Genomic DNA, 20,291 nt, shown 5'->3' with positions numbered 1-20,291 from the left:
TCCAAGCAGAGCGTCGTGACGGGATCTACGTGTGAAGCGGAGTACATAGCTGCTTCGGAAGTAGCAAATGAAGGAGTCTGGATGAAGGAGTTCATATTTGATCTAGGTGTCATACCTAGTGCATCGGGTCCAATGAAATTTTTTTGTGACAACACTGGTGCAATTGCCTTGGCAAAGGAATCCAGATTTCACAAGAGAACCAAGCACATCAAAAGACGCTTCAATTCCATCCGCGATCAATTCAAGGAGGGGTACATAGAGATTTGCAAGATACATACGGATCTGAATGTTGCAGACCCGTTGACTAAGCCTCTCTCACGAGCAAAACATGATCAGCACCAAGACTCCATGGGTGTTAGAGTCATTACTATGTAATCTAGATTATTGACTCTAGTGCAAGTGGGAGACTGAAGGAAATATGCCCTAGAGGCAATAATAAAGTTGTTATTTATATTTCCTTCTATCAAGATAAATGTTTATTATTCATGCTAGAATTGTATTAACCGGAAACTTAGTACATGTGTGAATACATAGACGAAATGAGTGTCACTAGTATGCCTCTACTTGACTAGCTCGTTAATCAAAGATGGTTAAGCTTCCTAACCATAGACATGAGTTGTCATTTAATTAATGAGATCACATCATTAGAGAATGATGTGATTGACTTGACCCATCCGTTAGCTTAGCACTATGATCGTTTAGTTTATTGCTATTGTTTGCTCCATAAATTATACATGTTCCTATGACTATGAGATTATGCAACTCCCGAATACCGGAGGAACACTTAGTGTGCTATTAAACGCCACAACGTAACTGGGTGACTATAAAGATGCTCTACAAGTGTCTCCAATGGTGTTTGTTGAGTTGGCATAGATCGAGATTAGGATTTGTCACTCCATGTATCGGAGAGGTATCTCTGGGCCCTCTCGGTAATGCACATCACTATAAGTCTTGCAAGCAATGTGACTAATGAGTTAGTTGCGGGATGTTGCATTACGGAACGAGTAAAGAGACTTGCCGGTAACGAGATTGAACTAAGTATTGAGATACCGACGATCGAATCTCGGGCAAGTAACATACTGATGACAAAGGGAACAACGTATGTTGTTATGCGGTTTGACCGATAAAGATCTTCGTAGAATATGTAGGAACCAATATGAGCATCTAGGTTCTGCTATTGGTTATTGACCGGAGATGAGTCTCGGTCATTTCTACATAGTTCTCGAACCCGTAGGATCCGCACGCTTAACGTTCGGTGACGATCGGTATTATGAGTTTATGTGTTTTGATGTATCTAAGGTAGTTCGGAGTCCCGGATATGATCACGGACATGACGAGGAGACTCGAAATGGTCGAGACATAAAGATTGATATATTGGAAGGCTATGTCTAGACACCGAAATGGTTCCGGATAAGTTCGGGCATTTTTCGGAGTACCGGGAGGTTACCGGAACCCCCCGGGGAGTCAATGGGCCTTAATGGGCCCTATTGGAGAAAGAGGGCAGCAGGCAAGTAGTGGGGCGCCCCCCCCCTAGGCCCAAACCGAATTGGTTTAGGGTTTGGGGGCCAGGCCCCCCTTTCCTTCTCCTCCCCTCCTCCTTCTTCCTTCTCCTAGTAGGAATAGGAAAAGGGGGGGGGCAAATCTACTTGGAGTAGGATTGCCCCCCCTTGGGCGCGCCTCCTCCTAGGCTGGCCCTCTCCTCCTCCCCCCTTTATATACGGGGGAGGGGGGCACCCCATAGACACACAAGTTGATTGTTTAGTCGTGTGCGGTGCCCCCCTCCACAGATTTCCACCTCGGTCATATCGTTGTAGTGCTTAGGCGAAGCCCTGCGTCGGTAACTTCATCATCATCGTCATCATGCCGTCATGCTGACGAAGCTCTCCCTCAACACTCAGCTAGATCTAGAGTTCGTGGGACGTCACCGAGTTGAACGTGTGTAGATCGCGGAGGTGACATACTTTCGGTGCTAGGACCGGTCGGATCATGAAGACGTATGACTACATCAACCGCGTCGTCATAACGCTTCCGCTTACGGTCTACGAGGGTACATGGACAACACTCTCCCCTCTCGTTGGTATGCATCACCTAGATGGATCTTGCGTGTGCGTAGGAATTTTTCTGAAATTACTGCATTCCCCAACAACGAGGCCCGAATGTGGGTAACCCCCTTGTGCGATCTCCCCTTTGGTACTTCCCACCACATTCTCCATCCTACCGAGGGTACTGGTGGTCTTCCGAACCGACAGTTAGTGTGCCAGGCAGGAGCTGCACTGGTCGGAGAATGAACCCAGATCGGATCTCTGTTCATGGTCGACGCTACATGTTGGGATAAAACTTCACCTTCAGCTCCTTCGAGCTCGCCGTTGATTGTCAGGGGCTGCTCTATGACATAACATTGTCGGGCTACATCGACACCATACGTTTCGGGAGCCTCACGTTCCACTTCGTTCGGCACGACGACACCGTATGTTTATTCGCCCCTCCATCACCACTGGCATGGGGGGCAAGGCTGGTCATGGCCAACCTCAGGATGGTTGGGCCTCCATTAACCCACCAGCTCACCCGATCTCAAAGCGCCAACATGATCTTCCAAGCCGCCGAAACACGTTGGGCCCAGAAGCTCACTTGACGCGCAGTCTACCCGATCGTGCTGGCCTCCACGGAGCCCATGGCAGCTTGACTCTACGATCACCTTCGACCTCACCGACCACCTGACCTACATTCCTCATCCGAGAAAATTCGCCTTGGTGATATATCCGATTGTGGAAGATTGCTGACTTCCCCAGGTTCTGATGGATGGAGGCAGCAGAGTTAACATCCCACACCTTGCCTAAGATGGGGATCTCCAAATCTTTCCCGAGCCCTTCGCCATCGGCTTCTATGCTTTTGTACCAGGAAGGCCGGTGCATCCTCTCAAGCTCTAGAGGCCATCTTCAGAAAGGAGGAAAACTTCATATCAAAGACAATCCGCTTCGAGGTCGCACTGTTCCGCATGGGCTACAACGCTACCCTCGGCAGACCGACCTATGCTAAGCTCATGACGCTACCCTCCTATGCATATCTCTAGCTCAAGATGCCATGGCCACACGACGCGATCAACATCCACGACAGCGCCGAAAGGGCGTTAGAGGCGGAGGTCGCAAATGTCAAAGCCAAAGCCGCCCTAGCTTCCACAGAGCTTGAGGAAATCAAGAAATCCGTTGACCCAACCACTGCGACGCTACCCCGCAAGCCTAGGCCATGGCCGCCTTTCCAGCCGCCAAAAGAAGCAAAGAAGCTCCAAATACACCCCGAGGACCCGACGAAAATCATGATCATCAGCGGCAACCTTGGCAAAGAACAAGAGGCCGCGCTCCTAAAGTTCCTCAGAGACAACTGGGACATCTTGCCCGGAGGCCTGCAAGCATGCCAGGGGTCCCAGCAAAAATCGTTCATCATAGCCTAGACGTCAGAAAAGACGCCAGGCCCGTCAAGCAAGCCCTAATGTCAACATCAAGCCACAAATTCAAAATCAAGGCACAAAAACTTTATAGTTGAATGCTCTTTTTAAGTACAAAAAAGTGGTACATATCATTTTAAAAAAAAACATACCCCAATGAAAGAAAAAAGAACATGAGGTCTGAACTGTAAGAACATGCTCATAAATATGAATTGTCAAGGGCAAGATGAAATGCAAGAACAAGCACTGATGAGTGATGATATACTGAAAAAATCCTTTCTTTGTTGTTGTTAGCCCTTGTTTTTCGAATATACATCGAGGCACTCAGGTTGTGCTCATATCTACAACCCAATCTCGTAGCTCTTTTCTCTTTACAACCTACAGACAGATCGAACAAATGGAGATTGCTATATGGTGGACTACCTACAGATTTACTAACTTTACAAAATCCCTCGCATCCTCTCAATTTCGGATCCTCTGGAATTCATTGTCATTAGGCACCTTTTGACCATTATATCCAGAATCGAACGGTTTGAGGCATGCCAGAGGGTTTCAGAATCTCCGGAGAAGCACCAAATGCTTTATTTCACTCCAGTTTTCATCATGACCATCAAATCATGACCATGCAGTCAACGATGCCGTGCCTTTGGTGCCTTTGTTGCACAAAGGCAGAGGATATGCATCCCTCAGTTATGTATGCTAACGCCTAGATCATATTCCATCTTGTTGGCACATGCAATCAGGCATTGGGAAGGTATATATGGAATCATTAGGTTTCCTGAATGCGATGCCCCTTATGTCACTATGGTGCAGTATTTCCAGCATGTGGTGCTTGAATCGACTCCATCTGCAGTTCAAAGAAACAATTTGAGTTTTATATACCACTATATCCATTTATACGTTAAGCAAAGATGGGCAAATATTCAGAGCATGTATGTGAAGGTCAACTCGGAGATGTATTTCAATTTGTTAACATGGCTAATGCGTTCTGAAAAGTAGGCAAAAGCTACAGTCTTGGATGGTGAAGGAATAACAAGGGCAGCGAACTGCTTCAGCAGTTTGATTTGGTGAAAGATTCCAGCATATACTCAAAAACTGAAACTGATTCGGTGTGATTTATAATACTTTGTTGACCATATAATGGCAGCTCAAACTGACCTGATATTTGGGTCGTCAAAAGATAAGACCAGCTTCCGTTTGTCGGGTTTTATTGTCTTTGCATTCCCTCCTAACAGGTAACGCCTGTGTCCCATCAAAAAGTGAGGGAAGTTCCCCCCTTGAGTCGTCACAAACACTTCGCTCTGAACACAGACGGTGTAATCTAATGCTGCTAACCGAGAAGAGTACCCCTACAGAGAATAGGTTGGTGAGTAACGGTATGAAGAATTCAATGTGAATTGATGAACAGTTCAATGCATGCATATTCATCTGACATTCAGAACGACATCCAGCTAGGCTGATGGGCTGGCTGGCGGAAACAATACCTCAAACTTAGCAAGCTCTTCAGACAATGCAAGAGTGTCCTTGGTCTGTAAAAGAGGGAACATCTGGCCAAGGGGAGCCATGTATTTTGCAGCATTGTATATTTTACCGGAGGCAACGTAGAGGAAAGTTGTATTGTCAAACCCCATGCCTCGCAGCATCATGCCAACCTGCTCAAATTCAGTCAGTTAACATATTAGCTTTAGTGAGTATATTTACATACTTGAAAGCTTCTAAATTTGTTCTGAATGCTACTAAAGAGACACAACTGATGGCACTGAACTTAAAAGGTTATTATTATTGACCTGAAGCATCACAAACTAAGCAACAAACATCAATTCTAGTATAACAGGCCTATTGTGATGTTAATTAATGTCCTGAAATACGAATGCATCATTGGGTGTACATATATCCACACAAGTGCTTTAACCAGTGAAAAAAAATCCTAACCTCTAGAGGAGTAAGCGGGCATTTCCCATCCCTTCTGTTTGCCTCGGGATTGATAACTCGACCAGGTCGGTGAAACTTCCCTCTCCAGCTCCTTTCACGGGCATTTTCCATTTCAATTTTCTCCTTCCGGCCACCATCATATGTACAGCATGAAAAGGCTACCATATCCTAAACAGTGTGCGCAAATTTTAGTATAACGGAAGAACTATGTAATAGTTAACTCACAAGAGAGAGTATATTGAGACCTCTTCGAAACGGAGATGCACCGAGACATATTTCCCACCAGCCAAAGAACTCCTTTTCATCATTCGAACAACCATTTCGTCTGCAAGAACCCTTATTGGTTCGGCAAACCGCAGAGCCTCGTAGTTTACCAAACACCTCAAGGCCTGGATATTCGATGGAACTGACTGAGCCAATCTATTCGAGAATGGGGCAATGCGCACAACCCTGCATAGAATAGATATATAATGAAACCCATTCTCAAACAAGGCCTCTCCTATTATTTCTGAGGTGGTGAGCGTTTACCATACCCTAACTCCATTAATTTCGGAAGCACCTTCTGAACATAATGATCTGGGGATGAGTAGGCTTTAGTTCGCATATTTGGTATGCTGCTTATATTATGATTGAAACGCAGCAGAACATCTTTTGGGAGTTCCTTCACAACTCTTACATGTTGTCTGAGTGTCCCGATAAAACGATCTTCATCAAAAATATCACTAAATTTGCTGAGAAACAAAACATCAGGAAGAACCAATACATATTAGAACACGAAGTAGAATTTCAAAAATATTCACGGGTTTATAACTAACAGAAGTGAACTTTAGAAGTCAAACAAACTGCTCCAGACAATAAAAAAATGAGCAACAGGCATCCATCATATAAAAATGCAATTATCTAATGTTAAGAAACAAAGCAGTGAGCAAACAAAATAGCATTAGTTACCTAGGATCACGCCAAACGCTATTCAAATGAAATATTGGGATCACAAGAGTTGCATTAAGCAAGCTGGCCACAGCAACTGCATCGCAGATCTGTATTGAGAAAAAAAAATGGAACTGCACTGTCAATAATTATTACTCAGCATAGTGTGAAGGTTCTAAGGACTTTACAAAATGAGACATCCACATCACAGCAAATGGTAGAGACCAGAGTCTAATTCTCAAGCTCTCAGGTCAGAAGAAATATATATCCCAACAGAAGATCAGATGGCATGTGACCAAAAAGATGAAAGCAAGTATCAGTGATCTTTGGATGAATAATACACCTATGTATGTACAAAGATAGTACTAATGCCTTTCCAGCACAAAGTTATTGATGAAAGCCATCTCAATCAAGTGATAGTACATGACTTCAAGTTACATAGTGGTGTCAATGGATTCATACGGCACTGGACTTTTGTATAGGTACTAGCAATGGTATTGCTTGCTTGCTGTATCTAACGTGGTCCAGGAACTTACAGAAAGACGCTGTTGATTCAGACCACCATTTGCTTCAACTATGAGATACCCATTTGAAGTCGGCAAATCTGTAAAGAGCCCAAAAACGATCCAGCCAGTCAGGTATTTAGCTTAACCTCCACTTTCAAGTGGGAACAGTTAGTTTATTGAAAAATAACAAAAGGTATGAAAGTGGAACCTGATGGAATCAGCCTCCTCTTGACGCATGGCATCCATAGCTCTCCAGAATTTGGATAACGTGATGTCATTAACTGCACCATAAATATTTTGATATGATTATTGATAAGAGCAGTTAGGTTCGATGGACAAAAGTGAATATGCTGGAAGTTCTTAGGACTGATTTAAGAAGTTGGTTCCTCCTTGCGAACATATTTGATACTCCCAACCTGAACTGAACAATACTAGACTCTGGAGTATTTTGGAGCAATATTACTAGAGTGATTTAACTCTGAGGTGTTAAGTTCAGAGTATTTTGGAGCAATACTAACTGATTTAACTCTGAAGTGAGCAGCTCATTTACACTGACTGCATTCACAACCTGCCCAAAAATCTAGTTAATCTTCCATCGGAATCGTAAGGAGTTACGGATATTTACTTCTAGACATTACCTTCCTTGTTTGGCATAGCAGAGATATACTAGTAGTACGGATTGTGATTGGAGGTTAAGAGGGAGACGGGGCCATCCCATGAAAATCAGGGGGGAGTGGTTAGTTAGAAAGAAAAAGGCTAGTCAGCATGTAATTGCGTGTAACTTTTTAGCATTATTGCTAGTAGTACACAGGAGTACTCCCAAGATAAGATCACGAGTGTAGCCGTACACAACGGAAATGCAGAGGCACATGACCTCGCTCACGGGAAGGGGAAAACTAGGAATCTAGAACTAAGACTTTTTGCGCAAATCACTCACACACCAAGAATACCAGCTCACGATGCAATAATGTATTGGGCGTCGTTCCCCTGATAAATCAGAGCAAAAGCACCAAAAGGGTTCCGAAATTCTCCCCGAATATTTCGCCTAATGCGTTCAGTGCATTGTGAAACCTGAAGAAGTAGAAGGATCGAACCGAAGAAGCAGGCAACAAGCACGCGAGAACCCCAAATCTCCCCAGGGAGAACGGTAACTGCAAGAACAAAGACCACCCACCATGCTGCGACGCCATGGAGAGGAGGTGGAGACGGAAGCGGAGGTGGCGGTCGAAGCGGACGCGGCGTCGTCGCGTATGTCCGGCCATAGCCGCTTAAACACGATGTGGCTGCGGTAAACCGATCCCGGCGGCGGTGGGGACGGGGCGAGCGCGCGCCGCCGCCGTAACGATGCCACCGTCACGCCCGCGTGGCCGCCGCCGTCGACAGAACCTCCGCCTCCTAAGACGAACATGAGCAGCCCCGCCGCGTATGCCAGCGCGAGGAGAAGGAGGACCACGGCGGCGCGGCGCCTCCCTCCGCCAGCGCGCCCTGCCTGGTGGCGCCGCGCGGCCTTGGCGGCACCGCAGCCGCCGCGCGCCGACGGGGCGACGGACATCTCTCGCTCCCTCAGTAGCGGGGCTCTCGCGGGATCATGCGAGCTCTGCTCAGCTCGGCGATGGAGCGGGTGGCCTCGTTGGGGGCGCCGAGGTTTAGCGCGGAGGGCACCGGAGGAGGAGACCTGTAGTGGAATCGTGTTGGCAACCGCCGGTGCGCGAATGGTCTTCTCCTATTGGTGGAGGTGGATGCTCGCCGACTTATTGACTGTCGGCGTCTATGTGTCTTGATTGTTTGTGGCATAAGCGAAATTCCGGCTATTAAACAGATCTAAATACAAACAAATATACACCATTCTATGTCTTGTCAACAAGCTTAGAAATTCTACTTCGGTTTCGAAAGGAAAATCTATGAGAGAGCATTTAGATCATGCTTTTGTATTTCTTTACAGAAGAAGAAGTTTGCAAACTATGTAGAGTAGATCAAATTCAAGAAGCGGCAAACACTATAAAATCGGTGAGCAACGAATTAATAGATCGATAATAAAGAGGAGTATTTATGCTAAAAGCACATTTCTCCCTGCTAGCTACGGGTTTTAGTGGGTGGCTTTTATTGAGTTATAGATTCATCTTTCTTTGGACCATTTTTTTACTGAAAAACGTTCTAAATCAGCTCATTCATCTATGCACCACGTGTTCTTTGGAAATCAGGTGAGGGAGGCTGCAGTATGACTTATCCTAATTTGGTCCACGCATTTTTCATGCCCGATGCCGCATCTCCTTCCTCACTAACGGATCTTCTCTCTATCTCTCCTTCAATAACAAATAGCGGTCGCTATGGCCTTCCTCACGTCCATCCCCGAGCTTCCCTCAGCCGGAGGAGCCCTACTTTCTGCCCTACTTTCTGTCTCAACTGTCGCACGCTCAGCTCCTTCCTGATTTTGTGGCGAGGTCATTGTCGAGAGAAGTTAAATCATGTATCGGCATGTCTTCCTTCACTGCCAAAATGGGGCCCCAAAAAACCCGATAAACCCCACAGACACCAGAAGGCTCGTCGCCGCCTCAGGAAGAGGAATACTGCCATATCGCGTACCGGAAGAAGGAAGGACTCTATGAATAAGGAAGAAAAGACAAACCAACGTAAGGGTCAGACTCCACGCTCTACACACCCTATGCACCGACATGGAGGCCTTCCATAAGTTGTGCTTAATAAAGGGCACCAGGAGCATCATAGAGGAGGAGCATCTCCCACACTATTGTAGTCTATACCACCTAGAAAGGATCTCTGAAGATTATCACCTGAATCTCCGCCATCTCATCGAGATACCTGTCTCGTCCAGATCCTCCTCGACATTGTAATCATTTGTGTTCTCAACATATATCAGAGAAAAAAAGCAAGGCAGAAAGTAGGGCTTCTACCCTGATAGAGGCAAAGGTGTCCCGATGTTTCGATGAGATAGTGGCTATCATTTTCTGTGGGAGTCGACCTTGACGATCCGACTACGAACGTGCGAGACGTCGCGCCTTAGCAATCGCTAAACCAACTTCCGAGGGGTTATTGACCACGCCGGAGCACGATCAACCTGACCACGAGGGCCTGTTTCCTGCGAGCAAACGAAGAACAAGCAAGAAACTGAGATTGCAATCTGGATATTGCGAATATAAGATGAAAGCTTTATTGATCAAGGTGGGGTTCTGTGACGTCTTGGTCTGGTCGTTGGACACAGACGAAGTACGCGAAGTTGCAGCTATGGCGAACTTTAAATCTAAACAAAACCCAAAGTCTAAACGACGCCCTAAGGGCTGTATATATGGAGGAAGAGAGGGGAATTTCGTGGCCCTTGAGGGTGGGGTCCGAAACCAACCCTAACTCTTGTTTCCCCACACATACGGACTCTAAAAATAGCCTATACTTAAGTATTTCGAAATTACATGGGCCTGGCCCATTAATAAGGTGACGCAGCAATCTAGAATAGCCTATGGACGAATATTATGAAGTGGCATCTTGTATATTTCGTCCATGGCTTCATGCACTCCTTATGGCGGCTTCAAAGTCCTGAAATCATCACTTGTAACTCCGTTCTTGATCCCCTTGCGCATGCCATCAACTTCATGCGTGTTCTTGATCCAATGTTCATCCTTCTCCAAGCTAGGCCCTTCATTTGAAAGCAAAACAAATGTATCCAATTTAGGCAGCATCATAATCTCATGAACATTAGAATAATTACCAAGAAACGAAAGTACCTGGTAATTTAATTGGCGTGCGCGAGCTCTAGTAATTGGTCCAGTATATGTAACAGTAGGGGCTGTGGGTGTAACAATGGTATTGATGTCCTCATCATTCCCCTTCTTGAAATGAAGTCGTCCTCGACGGAAGCTCATCTTCCTCACCCAAATAAGGCTTCAAATCTGCAATATTAAAAGTGGGACTAACCCCAAAATCTGCAGGTAGCTCAAGTTTATATGCATTATCATTTATTTTCTCTAAAACCTTAAAAGGACCATCAGCACGTGGCATTAGCTTTGATTTGCGCAGATTAGGAAATCTATCTTTACGCAAATGTAACCAAACAAGATCTCCAGGTGCAAACACAACATGTTTTCTACCCTTATCTCCAGCAAGTTTATATTTAGCATTCATACGCTCAATGTTTTCCTTAGTTAACTCATGCATTTTTAAAATCAATTCAGAACGTTCTTTAGCATCAAAATTAACCTTCTCCGAAGATGGAAGAGGCAACAAATCAATAGGTGCACGAGGTAGGAAACCATACACAATTTCAAAAGGGCACATCTTAGTAGTAGAATGCAATGAACGATTATAAGCAAATTCAATATGAGGCAAGCATTCTTCCCACATTTTCTTGTTATTCTTCAAAACAGCCCTAAGCATAGTAGACAATGTTCTATTGACTACTTCAGTTTGTCCATCAGTTTGGGGGTGACAAGTAGTACTAAAAAGCAGCTTAGTCCCCAACTTAGCCCATAAACATCTCCAAAAGTGGCTAAGAAATTTAGTATCACGATCTGAAACAATAGTATTTGGCACACCATGTAAGCGAATAATTTCACAAAAGAACAAATCAGCAACATTAACAGCATCATCGCTTTTATGACATGGTATAAAGTGTGCCATTTTCGAGAACCTATCCACGACAACAAATATGCTATCCCTCCCCTTCTTTGTTCTAGGTAAACCTAAAACAAAGTCCATAGATATATCCTCCCAAGGAACACTAGGTACAGGCAAAGGCATATATAAACCATGAGGATTGAGTCGTGACTTAGCTCTTTGACATGTAGTGCAGCGAGCAACAAAACGCTCAACATCCCGTCTCATCTTTGGCCAAAAGAAATGTGTAGCAAGTATATCCTCCGTCTTCTTGACGCCAAAGTGTCCCATTAATCCTCCTCCATGCGCCTCCTGCAACAACAAAAGACGAACGGAGCTAGCTGGAATGCATAGCTTGTTAGCACGAAACACAAATCCATCGTTAAGAACGAACTTGTTCCAAGTTCTCCCTTCCTTACAATTCTGCAATACATCTTTAAATTCAGCATCATTAACATATTGATCCTTGATGGTCTCCAAACCAAATATTTTAAAGTCAAGTTGTGAAAGCATAGTATAACGACGAGACAAGGCATCAGCAATAACATTTTCTTTACCCTTCTTGTGTTTAATCACATAAGGGAAAGTCTCAATGAATTCAACCCATTTAGCATGTCGACGGTTCAGTTTTGCTTGACTTTTAATGTGTTTCAAAGATTCATGATCAGAATGTATAACAAATTCCTTGGGCCATAAATAATGTTGCCATGTTTCTAAGGTCCGAACAAGAGCATATAATTCTTTATCATAAGTAGAATAGTTCAGACTAGGCCCACTCAATTTTTCAGAAAAGTATGCAACAGGTTTTCCATCTTGTAATAACACACCTCCTAATCCAATTCCACTAGCATCACATTCAAGCTCAAAAGTCTTATTGAAATTAGGAAGTTGGAGTAAAGGAGCATGTGTCAACTTATCTTTCAATACCGTGAAGGCTTCTTCCTGTGCGGTACCCCAAACAAAAGGTACATCCTTCTTTGTAAGCTCGTTGAGAGGTGCAGCAATGGTGCTGAAATCTCTCACAAAACGCCTATAAAAACCAGTGAGGCCAAGGAAACTCCTCACTTGTGTGACCGTTTTGGGTTGCGGCCAACTCTCAATAGCTTCAATCTTGGCTTTATCAACTTCAATTCCCTGTGGAGTAACAACATAGCCAAGAAAAGATACTCGGTCGGTGCAAAAGGTGCACTTTCCAAGGTTACCAAACAAACGTGCATCACGTAGAGCAATAAAAACAGCACGTAAATGTTCCAAATGTTCCTCCAAAGATTTGCTATAAATCAATATGTCATCAAAGTAAACTACCACAAATCGTCCAATGAAAGCACGTAAAACTTCGTTCATTAACCTCATGAAAGTACTAGGTGCATTAGTTAACCCAAAAGGCATGACTAACCACTCATATAATCCAAACTTAGTTTTAAATGCTGTTTTCCATTCATCTCCCAATTTCATACGAATTTGATGGTAACCACTACGCAAATCAACTTTGGAGAATATTGTAGAGCCACTCAATTCATCAAGCATATCATCTAGCCTAGGAATAGGATGACGATAACGAATAGTAATAGTATTAATGCCTCTACAATCAACGCACATACGCGACGTACCATCCTTTTTCGGCACTAAAATGATAGGAACAGCACAAGGACTAAGGGATTCGCGTATATAACCTTTGTCGAGCAGTTCTTGTACTTGACGCATAATCTCCTTCGTCTCCTCTGGATTGGTACGGTATGGTGCCCGGTTGGGTAATGATGCACCGGGAATTAAGTCAATTTGATGCTCAATCCCGCGAATAGGTGGTAATCCCGGTGGCACGTCTTGTGGAAAGACGTCGGCGAACTCCTGCAAAATGTTAGTGACAGCAGGAGGCAAAGAGGAAGGCACGTCCTCGTATGAAAATAATGCCTCTTTGCACACAAAAGCATAGCAAACAGATTTGCTAAAATCTAGATCATCAATATCAGATTTGGTGGCAAGTAAACATGCACTTTTCAATTTAATTTCAGAAGCAACACTAGATTGTTTATTATTATTAGGCTGCATTTGTTGCTCAAATTCTTTTGCCACAATCTGATTTTCACTCTTAGTTTTCTCCTGTTTTGCTTTATTAGCTCTATTAATATCATCTTTCAAAATGGAATCAGGAGTCATAGGAAGCAAAGTAGTATTTTTATCCTTATGAACAAGAGTATACTGATTGTTTCTACCATGGTGAATAGAATTTTTATCAAATTGCCATGGTCTACCAAGTAATAAGGAACATGCTTGCATCGGTACCACATCACAATCAACATAATCAACATATGTAGAGATACTAAAATGCACACGAACAATACGTGTTACCTTAACCTTGCCGCTGTTGTTGAACCATTGGATATAGTAAGGATGTGGATGTGGTCTTGTGGTGAGAGATAGCTTCTCCACCATCTCGATGCTAGCCAAGTTGTTGCAACTCCCTCCATCTATGATCACGCAAACAGAACGTTCCTTCACAACTCCCTTTGTATGGAACAAATTATGCCTCTGATTTTGCTCAGCTTGTGTAACCTGCACACTCAAAACACGTTGAGCAACTAAACATTCATACCTGTCAGCATCTTCAGGAGCCATGTATTGCGTCTCATGATCAGAATCGTCTCCACCGTGTTCGTCACGTGTAATAAGAGCCAAAGTCTCCTCATCATAGTCACTAGCGGACTCATACCCACCATCCTCAGTAACAATCATCACACGCTTAGATGGGCATTCTCTCGCATAATGACCTCCACCCTTGCAACGTCGACAAATAATATCATGTGTTTGCCCTGTTGATGCCATGGATGAAGAAGAGCTCTTTGCAGGCCCAGAAGGTGTGCTCTTGGCAGATAGTGGTGATTGTGCCTGCTTTATTGTATCACGGTTGGAGGTGGCAGCCGACGGAGGCGCCGGTGAAGCAGAACGTGTGGAAGTAGATGATGCACGTGGTGTCCATGAAGAAGGTCGACCTGCAGAAAAGTTAGTCCGTGCCAGTGCCTGTCGATCCTGCACTTCACGTTCAGCTTTACAAGCAAGATGGAATAAACGAGTGATATTAGTATACTCCTTATACTCTAGAATCGTCTGAATCTCTCTATTTAATCCACCCATAAAACGTGCAAGCATAGCTTCATTCTCCTCAACAATACCACATCTAATCATGCCAGTTTGTAATTCCTGATAATATTCTTCTATAGAATTTTTTCCCTGTCTTAAGCGCTGCAATTTTTGAAGTAATTCACGTTGATAATATGGTGGAACCCAACGAGTACGCATAGCAGTTTTCAAAGCAGCCCAAGTAGCAGGAATGGGATATAATCTACAATGCTCAGACCACCAAACACATGCAAAACTAGTGAATGCACAAACAGCAGCAGGAACACGTCTCTCCTCGGGATATTGTAAACATGTAAATCGTTGTTCAGTTTCTAACTCCCAAGTAAGATATATATCAGGAACATATCTACCCTCAAATGGTGGAATATTCAATTTTAGTTTAGGGAGATGGTCATGATCTCGTACCTGAGGGTGAGCCCTACCATTGCCATTATTTGCATGTGGACGACCTGATGGTTGCTGTGCTGGTGGTGGCACGTAGTTCTGATTTTGATCAACCTCATCCTCGTAATCGCCAGCAAAATCATCCTCCTCCGCATTAGCAGCAGGAGCCACAGAAGTAGCAACAGCAGCACCAACAGTTTGGCCAGGTGCAAGAGGGAGACGGCTCGCTCGGCGGAGGGCTGTTTCACGATGTGTAGGTAGTCGTCGTTGTTGTTGTTGTTGTAGAGGTGCGTTAGGTGCAGCCGGTGGTGGTGGTGGAAGACGCACGAGCAATTCATTAAACCTGTCATCGAGCTTTGTTTCGAACGTCTTCTCCATGTCATCTATCTTCTCCATGGCCTCTTCAAATCTGTTTAGCACATCCTGCACCTGTCCATTCATCATTTGCTGAAATTTATCATGCAACTCCTGATTCGTCATGTTCTCCCAGTCAGTCTCATCGGCTTGTGATCCTGCCATGGTTAGCAACAATAGAAAACACACAAGAATATGATCCTACAGAATACTAACAAGAGGTGGTGGTGGCGGGTGTCACAAATCCGTCAAGCAAATCTCAAATTCTTACCAGTTCTTACCCAGCAGCAGGCGGTGATCGGCAACCGTTGTAGTCAAAACTCTCAAAAGCTTGGATAGAGCGATTGCCAGGGAGAGTCAAACGCACGACGTACAGGTATGTGGAGCTGGGAAGGCTTATAGTATGGTAGCAAAAAGGGTCAGCAATAATCAATTCAGAGATGCAAAGTTGAATAAACGCTCAACGACGGCACTGTGCTGGTCCTAGGCTAGACCGTGCTAGAGACGCGAGCCTAGAACACTAACAAAATCACGGCGCTGCACGTAAATAAGGGAAAAGCACACTTTGGAACTTTTTTTTTCGCTTTTTTTTGCGCTCCTCTTTTTTTGCGCTCTTTTTTTTTTGCGAAAAATTACTATAATGGCGAGTGTCTCAAAACTCTTCCCTCGTCAAACTGATAGGATGGGCACGAAAATTTTTTTTTCACTTTTTTTTCGGAAATCAGGGCAGCGACGACGAAAAAGTGCGACAAAAAATCACTATGATGGCACGTGGCTCAAAAGACTCAGAAAAGCCTAAAAATAGGATAGGGAAAAAATATTTTTGCCCGTGAAAATTTTGGCCTAAAAACTGCCCGGGGGTCTCCAGACTCTTTTTTTTTCCGAGACCTACGCAGGCAAGGAAACACGAATCGGAATTGAGATTGATCTCAAGAACAAACCTAATATGAGAAGAACTCGGATTGGTGGTGGATATATGGTTGTGGTATATGGCAGCGGTGGTGGTATATGGTAGCGGTGGTGGTATATGGATAGAGATTGATGGTGGTATATGGATACGGATTGGTAGTGGTATATGGATAAGGATTCAGAGCGGTGGCGGATAAGCAAAAGTGGTAGATGGGCGATGATGATGGTGCGGCGGCGGCGTGACAACTTATGACCAGAACTCGAAACTCTAAAAGACTAGACTCTAAGACCAGCAACTTGACACGACGATGCAACCGCAAATTCAACAAAGCAAAAACCCTAAAAAGATTATGCAAAGGCTCAGATTGGTTCGGATATGATGAACTAACCCTAATTTTTTTTGTGGCTTTTTCGTGGACTGTAGGTATGAAGAACAGACTCGATCTAATCTACGAAAAACTGTAAAATCTCACCGAGCAACCTGGAAATCTGATACCACTTGATAGAGGCAAAGGTGTCCCGATGTTTCGATGAGATGGTGGCTATCGTTTTCTGTGGGAGTCGACCTTGACAATCCGACTACGAACGTGCGAGACGTCGCGCCTTAGCAATCGCTAAACCAACTTCCGAGGGGTTATTGACCACGCCGGAGCACGATCAACCTGACCACGAGGGCCTGTTTCCTGCGAGCAAACGAAGAACAAGCAAGAAACTGAGATTGCAATCTGGATATTGCGAATATAAGATGAAAGCTTTATTGATCAAGGTGGGGTTCTGTGACGTCTTGGTCTGGTCGTTGGACACAGACGAAGTACGCGAAGTTGCAGCTATGGCGAACTTTAAATCTAAACAAAACCCAAAGTCTAAACGACGCCCTAAGGGCTGTATATATGGAGGAAGAGAGGGGAATTTCGTGGCCCTTGAGGGTGGGGTCCGAAACCAACCCTAACTCTTGTTTCCCCACACATACGGACTCTAAAAATAGCCTATACTTAAGTATTTCGAAATTACATGGGCCTGGCCCATTAATAAGGTGACGCAGCACCTAGAATAGCCTATGGACGAATATTATGAAGTGGCATCTTGTATATTTCGTCCATGGCTTCATGCACTCCTTATGGCGGCTTCAAAGTCCTGAAATCATCACTTGTAACTCCGTTCTTGATCCCCTTGCGCATGCCATCAACTTCATGCGTGTTCTTGCTCCAATGTTCATCCTTCTCCAAGCTAGGCCCTTCATTTGAAAGCAAAACAAATGTATCCAATTTAGGCAGCATCATAATCTCATGAACATTAGAATAATTACCAAGAAACGAAAGTACCTGGTAATTTAATTGGCGTGCGCGAGCTTAGTAATTGGTCCAGTATATGTAACAGTAGGGGCTGTGGGTGTAACAATGGTATTGATGTCCTCATCATACCCACATCAGGGGTCTGAACCTTGGTATATCATGTGTTCATGTGATCTGTTTCCAAGACCCCATAGACTCCTAACGTGGCATCCCTCAATTACAAATTCCATGTACTCCCCCTAGCACCGTTGTTAGGATCAGCAAAACATCCTCGATAGTCATTGTCGTAGCGGTCCTCTCCCACGGGTCGCGAACCACGCTTTGCGGCGGCGGTGTCCGCATGCTACAATGGCGGCAACCGGGAGCAGCAACAACATACCACACATTGCGAACACAGCGGTCGCGTGCTGGAACCAACGAGGCAAGGTGCCGGAACTTGCGAGGTGTAATTCTAGAACCATCGGTAGAGGATGCAACGCGGTGCTGCAACTGGCGAAGCACGTTGTTGGGGACCGGCGAGGCGCGTTCTTGAGATCGATGAGGCGTGATGCTTCTACCGGCTACGCATATGGCTAGGACCCGCAAGGCGATATGCTGCGACCAGGGATGCACATTCCTAGGACCGATGAGGCGAGTTGCTACAACTAGGCGACGAGAAGGCTGCGTGGGAGCTGGCACCAACGAGGAGTGGTGATGCGGCCGGCGATGGTGGCACTATGAAGGTTACAACCGAGGCAATAATTAAAATCTGCTACCGATGAACGACTCTGCTACGACTGATGACCAGAAAAGTTGTGACTAGCGACGATGACGAGGCAGAGAGCATCGACAGTGAGGCAAGTGAGCAACGGTGACTGATGAGCCGGCTAGCATCTAGAAGGGAACGCATGCTGCGTAACGCGCGAGGCGATCACAGACTATTTCCTTCCTGTTGTATTTAAAGAGGGTGTGGAGTTGGATCAAGCGGACACCACTGGAGAGATCGGATGGCGCTCACGTATGAGCGAGATGTGACCGATCTCGCTTTGATCGACCGATTTGACGTAGAGTACCCACCCTTGTTCTATTAAACACTTCATCTTATCGCCTTTTTACTTCTATGTATTGCTATGAAATGATAATGGGATGTAAATTGCTAGGCGTTCTATGGCAAAGTTTTTGAGAAACCGGACGCTTAATCAAACTTATGTACTCCCTCCGATAATATGGATCAGAGGAAGTACCTTACTTCTTGAACTAAGCACTTGCTCACAATAACCAGACTAGTAACTGTGACGCCCGGATAATTAGGCTACAGTAATCTCACGATAATGGTGCCACGTCACCTCGGTTACTGTCGATAAACTCGAGTTAGTTCGAAACTAATTCAAATTCAAATTCAAAATCTAGCAAATAATAAAAGTTTTCAAATATTAAAACTAAAATGTTCGGAGTGAACCAAATATTGCGCAGGTAATTATGAGGGAGAAACCACACCTTTATAAAATATTTCAATACTATCAGATGAATAAAACAGTAGCAAAACTATTATTTAAATACTTTTAAATATTAAATAATTACGAAACTATTTTAGAATTGGGTAGCAAGTTAGTGTGGTAGTGGCATATTTGGTAACGTTAAAATAGGTGCCATTTGGTATTTTGCTAAAACAAAATTAAAAGGAAATTAAAATAAAACATAAAAAAGAAATGAAATAAATAAAAAGATAAAGGGAAAACACCCCCGTCCCTCGCTGGGCCACGGCCCAGATGGCCTTGGGGCCAACCAGGCCGGCCCAGCCGCCGCCTCCTTATTCCCCCCCACCCCTGGAACCCTAACCCACGAACTCCCCACTCCCCCACTCCTCCTCCCACGATCCCGATCTGGATCGGGACCCTGACGCCGCCCGACGCCTCCCGTCACCCTCGCCACCTTGTCGGCCCCCCGACCCCTCACCTCTCCTCCCCCCACGTGGATTTGACCGGGGCAACCGACGCCCTACGCCCGCGCCGACGCTGGAAACCGTCATAGCCGGGCGCGCCACCTCGCCGTCGCCGCCTCCCCACCGGACGGCCTCGTCCTCGTCCCCTCCTCGCGCTGCTTCTCCGAGCCACCCTGCCCGTTTCCCTGCATCATGGGTGAGGAACCCGACCCCTCCGCCTCATCTCTCTCCGGGTCGTCGCGGTCCCCGTTGCCCTCGCTCGCGGTCGACGCGCTCTGGGTTCCCATGTTGCGCCCTCGCCCCGCCTGCGGTCACCCAGCGTGCCCGCGCCTGGCCACACCCCGCACGCGCCCGTCCCTGCTCACCGCGCCGGACCCCCCGTGCCCGCCCGCGTGCTGCGCGCGCCCCGTGCGCCCGCGTCGCGGTCTCCCCTGGCCGTGCCATCCCGTGCCGCTGCCCCCATGCTCAGGCTTCCCTCGCTGCTCTCCGCGCCGCCCCCTTGATACTGCTGCCGATGCACCGCCTCGCCGGCACTGCTGCTACCTCGTCGCCCCCGCCTCTGCTCCTACGCCCCGGCGCCGCCACTGCCACCTCCGACGGCCAGCCTTACCGCGCCCATAGCCGACGCCCCCTCCCATCGATCTGGGTATGTGCCCGCACGGCGCCACCACCCGTTAACCCCTGCCTAGGCGCCCGGTTAACCGCCCCGTTAACCTCCCGGGACTATGACATATGGGACCCACGCCCAGAATTAAAACAAAAAAAGAAGATTAATTAAATAATAATTGTTAATTAATTAAATAGTAAGTTCATTAGTTAACTTAATCAACCTGCTTAATAACCTAATCAGCCAGTTTAGTTAATCGAATGTTGTTTAGCAAAAC

The 20,291-nt window shown here is 45.6% G+C and overlaps 1 protein-coding gene across 1 annotated transcript; it reads right to left on the bottom strand.

The window, feature by feature from the left end:
- Positions 1 to 3,704: 3,704 nt before the first annotated feature.
- LOC125508523 (O-fucosyltransferase 9-like) lies at positions 3,705 to 8,535 on the bottom strand. Its single transcript, XM_048673249.1, has 10 exons — positions 7,982 to 8,535; positions 7,016 to 7,088; positions 6,838 to 6,905; positions 6,323 to 6,411; positions 5,908 to 6,105; positions 5,620 to 5,824; positions 5,375 to 5,542; positions 4,927 to 5,094; positions 4,601 to 4,791; positions 3,705 to 4,289 (listed from the first exon to the last, which is right to left on the bottom strand). Exons 1-10 carry the CDS (start codon positions 8,357 to 8,359, stop codon positions 4,154 to 4,156), a joined length of 1,674 nt encoding a protein of 557 aa, XP_048529206.1. The 5' UTR covers positions 8,360 to 8,535; the 3' UTR covers positions 3,705 to 4,153.
- Positions 8,536 to 20,291: the final 11,756 nt, after the last annotated feature.

The sequence above is a fragment of the Triticum urartu genome, chromosome 5 (assembly GCF_003073215.2).
Source record: "Triticum urartu cultivar G1812 chromosome 5, Tu2.1, whole genome shotgun sequence".
Taxonomy (NCBI): domain Eukaryota; kingdom Viridiplantae; phylum Streptophyta; class Magnoliopsida; order Poales; family Poaceae; genus Triticum; species Triticum urartu.
Note: the sequence above shows the minus strand (reverse complement) of the source record. Positions and strands in the feature narration are given on the sequence as shown.

Bases quoted from the DNA above. Each gene is read 5' to 3' on its own strand.
- LOC125508523 (XM_048673249.1), bottom strand. From the start codon at position 8,359: ATGTCCGTCGCCCCGTCGGCGCGCGGCGGCTGCGGTGCCGCCAAGGCC. The intron at 7,089-7,981 runs GTGGGTGGTCTT...TTTATGGTGCAG, and splicing joins CTCCATGGCGTCGCAGCATG to TTAATGACATCACGTTATCC. The intron at 6,906-7,015 runs GTTCCACTTTCA...GGCTCTTTACAG, and splicing joins GAGGAGGCTGATTCCATCAG to ATTTGCCGACTTCAAATGGG.